Raw genomic sequence first — 13,476 nt, 5'->3', positions numbered from 1 at the left:
CTGCCAGTCAAACCTACTGTACTTATTTCATTCAGTTACTCGTAGTATGAATGTCGCTAGCTAAAACTGCTTCACGAAGCGTATTTATAAATTTCTGTACATTCCTGAGCAAGTTATTTCACTTTGAGAGAGGTATATAACTATGTACACGTTTCTTTTCCGCTGTGGTTAATTGAGGTTTCACGTTGGCTTCTGGTTAGGAATTGTTTCTCTGCATATTCCAGTTGTTTCTTCTGGCGGCATAGTGCGTATCGATCATTGTCGGCGCGGGTGTATTTCCTGCGAGCACGCAACTGATATCTTTACACCAGATCAACGATGTGTTCTAAAACTTACAATTGGTATCAGTGTCGCTACTTACAGATGTATTTGCGACCTTTGCTAATGTTCCGGTGCTGGTTGTTTCACTAAGATAAAAGTTTACGATTGTACACAGGCTACTTTTCTCTGTAGTCGTCTCCTGACCCTTCATATTAGCTGCTGACTGAGAATTATTTCACCACTTACCCCAGGTACAGCTTCCAAGCCCATGATACGCTTCGGACTTCGTTTTCGCCGACAGGTTCCCTGCTAGCGTGCTACTGACCCCACCACACCTATTCCGGCGATTAGTTCCTAAACTCCCTATCCATAGCGCCAAATGCCGTTTGTATTTTATTTATCACTAATATGTAGGGTATTATACGATGTTGAAAGTAAATGCCCTGGTTGTGCACTTATAATATCGTTTGCATTTTATTTCATGTCCGCCTGCTTAGCTGGGTGGTAACGTGCTTGCATCCCACGCAGCAGGGCCCAGGTTCGATTCCTGGCCGGGTTTGAGATTTTCTCTGCACTTGGACTTGTGTTCTCATCATCATTTCATACTCATCACCGGCAAGGTGCAGAATGTGGCGTCGACTGAGATAACACTTGCAGTCGGCGGCTGAACTTCCCTGGATGGGGCCTCCTGGCCAACAATGCCACACAGTTCATTTCATTTTGTTTCATTACTTTATCTTACTGTTAACCCTCCCCTTCTCCCCCGCACCTCTCACCTGATAGCAACCTGAAGAAGATGTGCGTATCATCAGCTGATAAGCATAAGTTTTTGCTGGATGTCTGCATTTGTTGTTAGGTGACCTTATACCATATTTCTACAAGTACTTTGATCCATGTGTAAGCACTCATGACCATTAACGTATTTTATTATTGTGTTACAACACTGAACAGGCAGAATATTACGACCTGCGAGCTACTATCAATATAAACTCGTCCAGGCGATAGCAGCGTCAGCCGCGTGGGATTAGCCGAGCGGTCTTAGGCGCTGCAGTCATGGACTGTGCGGCTGGTCCCGGCGGAGGTTCGAGTCCTCCCTCGGACATGGGTGTGTGTGTTTGTCCTTAGGATAATTTAGGTTAAGTACCGTGTAAGCTTAGGGACTGATGACCTTAGCAGTTAAGTCCCATAAGATTTCACACACATTTGAACATTTTTGATAGCAGCGTCACCTGGTGAGGAATGACTGCTAGTCAGGCACATGCACGGTGCATGTAATATCAGTGAGTGTACTGTCTGCAGGTAGAATGGGGAAGGTGCGCGAGCTATCCGAGTTTGACCGAAGGCAGATCGTGGTGGCCTGGAGGCTCGGCACGAGCCTCTCGCAAACCACAAGATTTGTAAGATTTGACGGATGTTCGAGGAGTGCTGTGGTGATTTTCTTCAACAAGTGGCGAAACCAAGGGGAAACCATGTCCAGACGACTTGGGGTTAGGCGGCCACCCCTCATTACAGATGCCGGACGTCGTAGGCTGGGCAGACTGGTGAAACAGGACAGGCGGCGAACTATGGCGGAACTGACATCAGACTGTAATGCTGCGCAAGAGTACAAGTGTGTCTGAACACACAGTGCATCGAAAACCCCTAGCGATGGGCCTCCGCAGACAACGACCCATGCATGTGCCGATGTTAACGTCACGACATCGGCAACTACGACTGAAATACGCACGTGACCATCGGCAGTGTACGTTAGCGCAGTGGCAGAGTGTTGCATGGTCTGATGAATCCTGATACCTTCTTCATCGTGACGCTGGGAGGGCGTGAATACGTGTCTTCCAGAGTAACAAAAAAAAAAAAAGGCGCTGAGCACTATGGGACTTAACATCTATGGTCATCAGTCCCCTAGAACTTAGATCTACTTAAACCTAACTAACCTAAGGATATCACACAACACCCAGTCATCACGAGGCATAGAAAAAATCCCAGAGTAACAGCTCCCTGACACCTGTACTGCGGGATGAACAAGCTGGCGGTGGCTCCATTATGCTCTGGGGGAACATTCACGTAGGCATTTGTGGGTTCAGTGGACCTCGTGAAAGGCAACATCATGGCCAAGGAGTATTATACACTGGTTGCAGACCATGTACACCCTTTCATGATGATCATGTTTCCCCGACAGCAGTGACATTTTTCAACAAGGCAATGCAAGGCCGGGAGTGTGACGGAGAGTTTCGAGAAACACAGAGGCGAGTTCCAGTTCATGTGCTGGCCCCCCAATTCAATGGATCTAAACCCATCTGAGGACATCTGGCCGCGCGGGAATAGCCGAGCGGTCTACGCGCTGCAGTCATGGACTGTGCGGCTGGTCCCGGCGGAGGTTCGAGTCCTCCCTCGGGCAAGGGTGTGTGTGTTTGTCCTTAGGATAGTTTGGGTTAAGTAGTGTGTAAGCTTAGGGACTGATGACCTTAGCAGTTAAGTCCCATAAGATTTCACACACATTTGAACATATTTTTGGACATATGGGATGTGATTGAACGTGGTGTCACAGCTCATCGCCCCCTCCGCGGAATTTACAGGAATTAGGTGACTTAAGTGTGTAGATGTGGTGCCAGCTCCCTGCAGCAACCTTCAAAGGCCTCCTTGCTTCCATGTCTCGACACATCGCCGCTGATACCCTTGCCAAAGGTGGACGTGCTGGTTATTAGGTAGATGGCCATAATATTCTGACTTATCAGTGCATTGTTCTTGTATTTTTATAGGATTACAGTACTACATACACAAGCTCATTTTTGATGCTCGATAATAACGTGATAATTTTAAGAATGTGCCACCTCTTTACCTTTAAATGTTTAAAATTTTTCTTCTTTAAGATTCATATTCTTACCTAGCTTACATTATGTGATCAAAATTATCCTGACACACCCAAAAACATACGTTTTTCAAATTAGGTGTACTGTACTGCCACCTACTGCCAGGTACTCCATATCAGCCACCTCAGTAGTCATTAGACATCGTGAGAGAGCAGAATGAGGCGCTCCACAGAACTCATTGACTTCAAACATGGTCAGGTGATTGGATACCACTTGTGTCATACCTCTGTACGTGAGATTTACACACTCCTAAACAACCCTAGGTCCACTGTTTCCGATGTGATAGTGAAGTAGAAACGTGAAGTCACACACGTACAGCACAAAAGCGTACAGGCCGGTCTCGTCTGTTGTGTGACAGAGACTGCCGACAGTTGAAGAGGGTCGTAATGTGTAATAGGTAGACATCTATCCATACCATTACACAGGAATTCCAAACTGCATCAGGATCCACTGCAAGTACTATGACAGTTAGGCGGGAGGTGAGAAAACATGGATTTCATGGTCGAGTGGCTGCTCATAAGCCACACATCACGCTGGTAAATGCCAAACGACACCTCGCTTGGTGTAAGAAGGGTAAACATTAGACGATTGGACAGTGGAAAAACGTTGTGTGGAGTGACGAATCACGGTACACAATGTGGCGATCCGATGGCAGAGTGTGGGTTTGGCGAATGCCCGGTGAACGTCATCTGCCTGCGTGTGTAGTGCCAACTGTATAATTCGGAGGCGGTGGTGTTACAGAGTGGTCATGTTTTTCTTGGAGGCGGTTTGCACCCCTTGTTGTTTTGCGTGTCACTATCACAGCAAAGGCCTACACTGATGTTTTAAGCACCTTCTTGTTTCGCACTGTTGAAGAGCAATTCGGGGATGGCGATTGCATCTTTCAACAGGATCGAACACCTATTCATAATGCACGGCTTGTGGCGGAGTGGTTACACGACAATAACATCCCTGTAATGGACTGGCCTGCACAGAGTCCTGAGCTGAATCCTATAGAACACCTTTGGGATGTTTTGGAATTCCTACTGCGTACCAGGCCACACCGACCGATATCGATACCTCTCCTCAGTGCAGCACTCCGTGATAATGGGCTGCCATTCCCCAAGAAACCTTCCGGCACCTTATTGAACGTATGCCTGCGTGAGTGGAAGCTGTCATCAAGGCTAAGGGTGGGCCAAACCATATTGAATTCCAGCATTACCGATGGAGGGCACCACGAATTTGTAAGTCATTTTCAGCCAGGTGTTCGGATACTTTTGTTCACATAGTGTAGATTTATTTGCGGCATATTTCCCTTTACGGTCTTCTGAAGAAATGCACCAGGTACGTGAAATAGATAAGGAAATAAAATGTCTTTTGTGCAACTGGTTGCTGATTTTTTTTCAACAATAATACACATACAATTGATGTTATTGGATAATGTATTAAATATGAGGCCTAGTCACAGAGTAACATACGTTTTGAAATAAAAAAATTAAAAATATACAAAAACCAAATTTAATATATTCATTTTAAAGGTAGACTCTTAAGTTATTTTTCCAGATAATTGCCATTCAAACTGAGGCACTTAAAATACTGTGGCACAAGTTTTCAACACCGTCTCTGTAGAAATGTGCCTCCTGCAATTGCAGTCACTGGTTTGTACCGGCATTTAGTTCCGCGCCAGTAGCAAAGCGCTGAGCAGCGAACCATGTCTTCATTGCTGGGAAGAGATCGTCGTCATTCGGCTTCAAATCAGGGCTGTGTGGAGAATGATTAAAGACGTCACATTCAAAAGCCCACAGGAGCTTTTGGGTACAATTGGCCGTCTGTGGACGTGCGTTGTCGTGAAAAAACTAAAAGTTTTGCGCTAAGTTTTCCCTGACGTTTGTTTTGTATCGCCCAACTTAACTTTTTCAGTGTTTGACAACATCTGAATGGTTTAAATGGCTCTGAGGACTATGGGACTTAACATCAGAGGTCATCAGTTCCCTAGAACTTAGAACTACTTAAACCTAACTAACCTAAGGACATCACACACATCCATGTCCGAGGCAGGATTCGAACCTGCGACCGCAGCAGTCGCGCGGTTCCGGACTGAAGTGCCTAGAAACGCTCGGCCACCGCGGCTGGCTTGACAACACCTCTCGGAGTTAATTGTTGTGTCACGTTCAAGGACGTCAACGAGAACTACTGCCTTAGAGATCCAAAACACAGTAGCCATGACCTTTTTGCTGACAGCGTTTGCAAACATCGACTGCATTTTTGTTTCACAATTAACACACGTCACCCAAGTCTCGTCCCCGGTTCTGATACATCCGATAATTTTGTTACCATTTTTCTTGTAATCTTCAAGGAAGGTCAGCGCTACAGCTAATCTCTGTTCTTTGTGGTCTGTTGTTAGGATTTGGGAACTCACCTATCACAAAGTTTGTTGTAACCAAGCTTCTCGGCCACATTTTTGTGCACCAAACTCTGTGAAATTTGAGGTAATATTGGGAAAGTTCCGTAATCGTGAAACGACGATTTTCACGAATTTTATCGTCGATTTTCATCGCCAGTCGGTCTGTCACAAGGCTAAGCCTACCACTGCGGACCTCATCGTGAAGACTGATACCGCCATTTTTAAAATCAATGCACAATTTCCTCACTCGACTTTCACTCACTGTTCCTTTTCCGGGCACATCACAAGGGCAGAATAAATTTTAATTGGTCTGCAGTTTTTTGCAAACGATAACCTACTCACAGAACGCATCTCACAAATGGAGGTATTTTCTATTTCAGCGCACGTTTTAACACGTCACAGAAAGCAAAACAGTAGAGACACAGACCATACACTACGACCGCTGGATGCGTACAGCACCAAGATGGCGGCTGTAGCTTTGCCCACCGCCGCGACAGACCAAAATGTCTGTTACTTTGTAGATGGCCGCCCTCGCGTATTACAACATATGTAAATTCCTTGTCGATCTGAATGCAACATTACTTTTAACCAGAATTGCTATATAAAAAAAAGACAATCACTATAAACTCACAAGCAGAGAAACTAAAACAACTGCGAATGCCCCTTTCTAGTATGCCAACTCCACTAAAGGCCAAGATGCTGTTCAGTTGTCTCGCGTTTGGTGCTGAGCCCATTGGTCTGGCCGGTGTTGCAGGTGCACCAACCCGTTGGTCAACGGCTGCTCGCGCACCGGCACTGCTACCAACATCCTGAACCCGGTGACGTCGGCGCGCGTGCGCACCGTCAACTCCTTCAGTTTCCGCTATGGCCGCGTCGAGGTGCGCGCCAAGATGCCCGCTGGCGACTGGCTCTGGCCCGGTGAGTAGGCCTGCTTGTCGCTGCCATCCCCACCTGTCACCACTCCGTGGGTACGTATTTACACGAGGAAGCAGCGTCTGCAGAATGGCGAAGCACCACTGTAGGTGTTCCACAGGGGTCGATGTTTGGTCCACTCTTGTTATACATGTAAACTGCCACACACACACACACAACAAAAGATATGAAACACCCAAGAGGAGGAAGCGAAATGAAACTTGATGGGCTGACAGAGCTTGTCATATCATTTCATTTAAGCGATACCAAAATCAAGTCAACTTTACAAGGAAGTTGCCACTATGAGCTCACCTGTCAGTATGATGATGCAGCCCCTCTAGCCTGGATGTATGTACTGATTGTGAATCACTCCGTAAAGCCATTGTATCTTCTCTTGACCTGCAACTATTCTTTACAGATGCCTGATATCCTGGACAATGGCAGTGGGATGGAGTTGACTTCCGAGCTGGCCCAATGCATTTTCCACTGGGGTCAGATCTGGAGATGTTTCTCGCCTCAGGAGCGCCTGAACATCATGTAGACAGTTCACAGACACATGTGCAATGTAATGGACATGTATTTCTTCGTTAAAAAGTGGCCCCACAACGCTGTCATATGAGAGTAAGACTTGATGATGATGATGATGGTGTTTGGTTTTTGGCGCACTCAACTGCACGGTTATCAGTGCCCGTACAAATTTCCAATCTTTGCTCAGTCCATTCACGCCACTTTCATGAAAGATGATGAAATGATGAGGACAACACAAACACCCAATCATCTCGAGGCACGTGAAAATCCCTGACCCCACCAGGAATCGAACCCAGCACCCCATGCTCAGGAAGTGAGAATGCGACTGCGAGACCATGAGCTGGGGACAGTAAGACATGAGGACACAGAATGTATGTAATGTAGTGTTGTGCCATCAGAGTTCGCTCAAATACTACCAGATGTGGCCTGAAGTCATACACAATGAATCCCCACACCATGCCTCTCCAAAACGTTGGAGAATGAGATTTCTCCCCAGGTCAGCACCATATTCACAGATGAAGGTCTTCTGGAGTAATGCAGAATCATAATTCATGACTGAACACAGCGGGAAGCAATTAATTGGCAGACCTTTCTTCCCATTCAAGGCACCACTCCAAATGCAGCCGTTTGTGTTGTGGTGTTCACCACAATTTACACAGGGGTCAGTAATTACCTAGTCCAGCTGGCATTAGTCTCCAACAGTTGGTGAGAAGTGACATGAAACGTTGCAGGGAGATCATTACTTGTTGCTGGATGGCAGATGAAGGGGATGAAACTGCTGAGGTCATTGGACCCTAGGCTTAGATACTACTTAATCTAACTGAAACGAACTTACACTAAGAACAACACACACACCCATGTCCAATGGAGGACTCGAACCTCTGATGGGGGGAGCAGTATGAACCATGGCAAGGTGCCTCAGACTGGGTGGCTGGCAGACGAAAATGAAAAGGGATTATGATGGGCTTCGTGCACTTAACGGCAATCCTTCCTTATGGTGGTCACACGTAGCCGACTGGAACCTTGACCACGAGTCTGAGTTCGCTCACATACGCATGCATTCAAACACTGGGCCACTGTCACATCTAAATACCCCACAACTCCGTATACTGCACGACCCGACCATCCTGCCAGATGGACATCCACAATAACCCCTTTCAAACTATGTCAGATGCTGATACCACTGTCTTACGCAATTACATGACATTTCCATGTCCTTCATAGTGATTGCATCTGACGCTGTTCACGCCCCTTATGTAGCCTACCAAGTCTGACAACGACACTAATGACGAACAACACCAGTGCACTTTGGTAGCTATTTTACCTGTCACAAAGAACTGCAACTCTAATCGTTTAATGCCCACTGTTGGTGTATCCCTGTGCAAAGCTACGGAAAAAAATGCAGCATGAAGGAATTACCCGAATGGGACACAAATCGACAGATGTGATGTACGTGTACAGAAAGAAATGATTACAATTTCAGAAAGAAAATACGCGATTCATTCCAGACAAAGAGCTTAACAAATTGAGCAAGGCGATAACTCGTTGGTCCACATCTGACCCTTACGCAAGCAGTTATTCTGCTTGGCACTGGCTTACAGAGTTGTTGGATTTCCTCCTGAGGCACATCTTGCCAAATAATATCCAACTGGCGCGTTACATCGTCAAAATCTCGAGCTGATTGGAGGGCCTTGCCCGTAATGATACAAACATTCTCAATTGAGGACAAATACGACGACCTTGCTGGCTAAGGTAGGATTTCGCAAGCACGAAGATAGGCATTAGAAACTCGCGTCACATGCGGTCGGGCATTATCTTGTTGAAACGTGAGCCCAAGATGGCTTGACTTGAAGGGCAACTAAATGGGGTGTAGAATATTGTCGACGTACCGCTGTGCTGTAGTCCAGCAGATGACTAGCAAAGTGGTCATGCCATGAAAAGCAATGAGAGCCCAAACCATATCTGGTTGTTGGGCCTTACGGTGGGTGACAGTAGAGTTCGTATGCCAAACCTGCAGGGGCGACTCCAGAAACGTCTTCACTCGAGTAGAACTGTGTTCAGTATTAGCCCACTTCGAAATGAGGTGCGATGACCAACGAAGACATGTCTGGAGATGCCCTGGACAGCGGTTGGATACCACATTGATTCTCACCCGCCATACGGCCCGACAACCAGCAGTGATGGTCTGGGGTGTATTTCTTTTCATAGCAGGACCCCGTTGGTTGTCATCTGCGGCACAGCCGTACGTTGACGGTATTCTACGCCCCGTTTTGTTACCCTTCATACCAACCGTCAGGCATTTACGAGGGTGAGTCAAATGAAACCCTTAAATTTGTAATAACAAATCGAAATTTCGCGCCATTATCCTGTAAGTTGGTAAGCACGCTACAAACAGCGTGCAGAATGGCCTGTAGGTGGCAGCATAGTGCAGATGCAGACATACCGTCGCACTATCAGTATAAAGATGGCCGTCCGAATTGCGACTTGCACCATGGAAGAACAGCGTTCTGTTATTCGGTTTTTGCGTGGTGAAGGTGTGGAACCTATTGTAATTTATCGACGAATGAAGGTTAAGTACGGTGATGCATGTTTGTCACAGTAGCAAGTCTACGAATGGAGTAGGAAGTTCGCAAATGGTGTGACTTCAGTGGAAGATGCTCCTCGTCCAGATCAGGCACAACGAGTTGTGACTCCACAGAACACTGCAGCAGTTCAAGCCATAGTGAAGGAAAACCGCCGAGTGACACTGAATGACATTGCAGCATGTTTACAGGTTATCCAGGCGTCAGCACACCACATTGTCCATGATGTACTCCAGTTTCACAAAGTGTCTGTAAGACGGGTGCCACGGCAGCTGACTCCTGAAATGAGAGAACGACGTCTTGTTGCTTGTGAAGAACTTCTTCGGCGCTTTGAAGTAGAAGGTGATGGCTTCCTTGCAAGAATCGTTACTGGGGACGAAACCTGGGTTCACTTCCACCAACCGGAAACGAAGAGAGCGAGCAAGGAATGGCGCCATTCCTCATCACCAAAACCAAAGAAGTTTCGAACAGACTAATCAGCAGGGAAGGTTATGCTGACTCATTTTTGGGACGAAAAAGGCGTCATTTTGGAGCATTACATGCCTAGAGGGATCACTGTCACCAGTGCATCGTACACATATCTCCTAAAAAATGATCTGCGGCCTGCAATCAAATCAAAGCGACGTGGATTACTGTCAGCAGGTGTTCTTTTGCAACATGACAATGCAAGGACCCACACTGCCCGTACAACAGTTGCAACAATCACAGACCTGCATTCTGAGTGTCTTCCTCATCCACCATACTCACCAGAACTTGCCCCAAGTGATTTCCATGTGTTTGGACCACTCAAAGACGCAATGGGAGGAAAGAAGTTCCGTTCTGATGAAGAGGTACGCCAGGCGGTGCATAAGTGGTTGCGCGGACTACCAAAAGAATTTTTTTCTCAAGGAATTTATGCACTTTGTAAGCGCTGGAGGACTTGCATTGAGCGTGAGGGAGATTATGTTGAAAAGTGATACAGCTTCGTACCACGTCTGCACAATAAACAATATTTTTAAAAAAATTTAAGGTTTTCATTTGACTCACCCTCGTACATTTTAGTAAGATAATGCCCAACCGCACACGGCGAGAGTTTCAACTGCTTGTCTTCCTGCTTGCCAAACCCTATCTTGACCAGAAAGGTCTTCTGACCTCTGCCCAACTGAGAACGTTTGGAGCATTATTGGCATAACCCTCCAACCATCACGTGATTTTGATGATATAACGCGCCAGTTGGGCAGATTTTGGCATGATGTGCTCAGTAGGACATCCAAGGACTCTGTAAATTAATTCCAAGCCGAATAACTGCTTTCATAATGACTAGAAGTTGACCTACGCGTTATTTACTTGTTAGATTTGTGAAGTTCTTTGCCGGCCGAAGTGGCCGTGCGGTTAAAGGCGCTGCAGTCTGGAACCGCAAGACCGCTACGGTCGCAGGTTCGAATCCTGCCTCGGGCATGGATGTTTGTGATGTCCTTAGGTTAGTTAGGTTTAATTAGTTCTAAGTTCTAGGGGGCTAATGACCTCAGCAGTTGAGTCCCATAGTGCTCAGAGCCATTTGAACCATTTTTTGTGAAGTTCTTTTTCATGAATGTATCACCCATTTTCTCTGAAACTCTAGTCATTTGTTTCTCTGTACTTGTACATCACATTTTCCAATTTCCACCCCATTTGGATAATTCCTTCATGGTGCGTCTTTTTTTCTTGTCTTAGAGTGTACTACAAAAGCAAAAAATTAGAAAGAAATATGTAGGTTTCTAATGTCATTATTTCAGTTCCAAATATATTACTTGTTCAAGAGCTAAGTAAAATGGAATATCAGTTCACGTACAATAAATTTTGCATTACATTAGCCTCCTTCATCTCTTCGATCATGCGCGAAGCGCGTAAAGTAAAAAGTGACAGCACGCCGTTCGCTTTTCAGCTTAGTACGATACTTCTATCGACGTCCACGCCGTTCGTGAGGAACAAAAGGAACCACCGTCACAACCAGATCGTGTAGTAAGGAATATTCCGTTCTGTCATACGATCCATGTTGCTCCTTAGGGGTATCTAGACCCATTTAAAATATTTGTCTTGAGGACTTAATTTTATGCGAGCGAAACAGGCAGTAGCCTAATAAGCGTCTGGAAATATCGAGACTCTGCAAGTGTAGCTTATCACTAGGAAATAGCAGTTAATTTACTGCACAATACTGCAATGTTGTTGAGCAGTATAATATCTTTATCATCTTTTGTTGCTTTTTATACGATTTTACATGCCGTTTAGAAAATATTTTTTCTCCTTAGATGTTAATAACTTTTGAAATATCTTGGCCGGTCGCTGTGACCGAGCGGTTCTAGGCGCTTCAGTCCGGAACGATGCGGCTGCTACGGTCGCAGGTTCGAATCCTACCTCGGGCATGGATGTTTGTGATGTCCTTAGGTTAGTTAGGTTTACGTAGTTCTAAGTCTAGGGGACTGATGACCTCAGATGTTAAGCCTTGGAGCCATCTGAATTTGAAATATCTTGCTTTTCGACAAGAACTTATATCTGTCAGAGACAGGAATGTTTGATGTGGATTTTATCTTTTAGAATGAAGCAATAAATTAATGATTCCGATAAAACAACCTCAAATTTCGTTTGATTTCAAATACTAGTATCGAGGATAAAGAATTTTGAAGCACATCCGACCTCGTAGTAAGTAAAGCTACAAAGGATAGTCATTTCGACTACATAATTTCTTACGAGTAGACATTCTAAGGTGCTAGGTTCTGTGACTGAAGATCGACCTCGTCATCTACGCTATTCTCTGCAAATCACTGTAAAGCGCATGACAGTGCGTACCTCGCATAGTGCCAGTTATTGCGTCTTCTTCTGCACCTCTCATGGATTGAGCGTGGGAAGAACAATTGTTTAAATGCCTCCGTACGTGCTGTAACTAATCTAATCGTGTCCTCACAATCCGTGTGGGAGCCGTATGTAGGACGTTGTTGCGTAACGGCACCACCGACCACCTTAAACGGCCATCGATGCTAACGCTATACCTCTGCGAGGAATTTTTGAGATGTGACCGTGAAATAACCTAATGGAGACAGAACAATCAAGCTGGGATTCTTTCCCGAAACACTCCAGCAAAGTATAACCAACAGTAAGCGGTGGGGCAGGAACAGACGTTCTCCCAGCAAAAAAGCAACTTCTAACATTACATATTAAAGCTGGTCGCCAGCTTAATTAGGCATCTTGTGTCAAGCAAAATGTTAAAGCAGAAGGCAGTGCTAAGGCTGGTTTAACCTTCCTTGACACACACACACACACACACTAAACTCTTTCCTTATATCTGTTCACATCACAACACATTAACCTAAGCTTGCAGATAAATGTGCTAGTAACAAACAGATTGCCAATAACCTACCTTACAACACCTTACAATACCTAGTAACAACACGTACCTTAAATGAACTAGGTGTAACACATGAAACTATTAGCAATACTGAACATGGAAAAGCTTGAAATGATTCCGAATTTAAATCAGGAGGTCTGCTAACGATCATAATCTATAGCTTCATTGCTTGATACAGGGTCTGTATGCCTGAGCACTAACCAAATTGCATTACACTAGATAACACAGTAAATTGTTCTTTCTTAAACTCGCTTTTGAAGCAACTAAACAGAATGTAAATCTAACAACTCTGGCTCTGAAGGAGCTTCATTAACTAGCTAGACTAGTACATGAGGACCCTTAAACTTTCATGGTTTGAAGAACCATGCTCATTAACTAAACTACACCAGTATGTATGAGAAATCGTAAGCATTCTCATCATTAATTATTAATTAAGTAAAGCACAACAAACTATAACTCTTTAAATAACAAATGAGCTTTCATAAGCAGTCTTTTGACCTAATCAAAAGTATAATTGGCTGTACAAATGACAACACCACATTAGATTCAAGTTCAACCACTTTCTCATAGTAAATTAGGACG

The 13,476-nt window shown here is 45.1% G+C and overlaps 1 protein-coding gene across 1 annotated transcript in view; it reads left to right on the top strand.

The window, feature by feature from the left end:
* LOC126251860 (beta-1,3-glucan-binding protein-like) overlaps positions 1 to 13,476 on the top strand; it is a 108,930-nt gene that overhangs the window by 46,570 nt on the left and 48,884 nt on the right. The window contains exon 3 of the mRNA XM_049952545.1: positions 6,266 to 6,429. Coding sequence (XP_049808502.1) covers positions 6,266 to 6,429 — 164 coding nt within the window. The remainder of the gene's footprint in view (positions 1 to 6,265; positions 6,430 to 13,476) is intronic.

Source organism: Schistocerca nitens, chromosome 4 (assembly GCF_023898315.1).
Source record: "Schistocerca nitens isolate TAMUIC-IGC-003100 chromosome 4, iqSchNite1.1, whole genome shotgun sequence".
Lineage (NCBI taxonomy): Eukaryota > Metazoa > Arthropoda > Insecta > Orthoptera > Acrididae > Schistocerca > Schistocerca nitens.
This window is presented reverse-complemented; position numbering and strand designations above follow the sequence as displayed.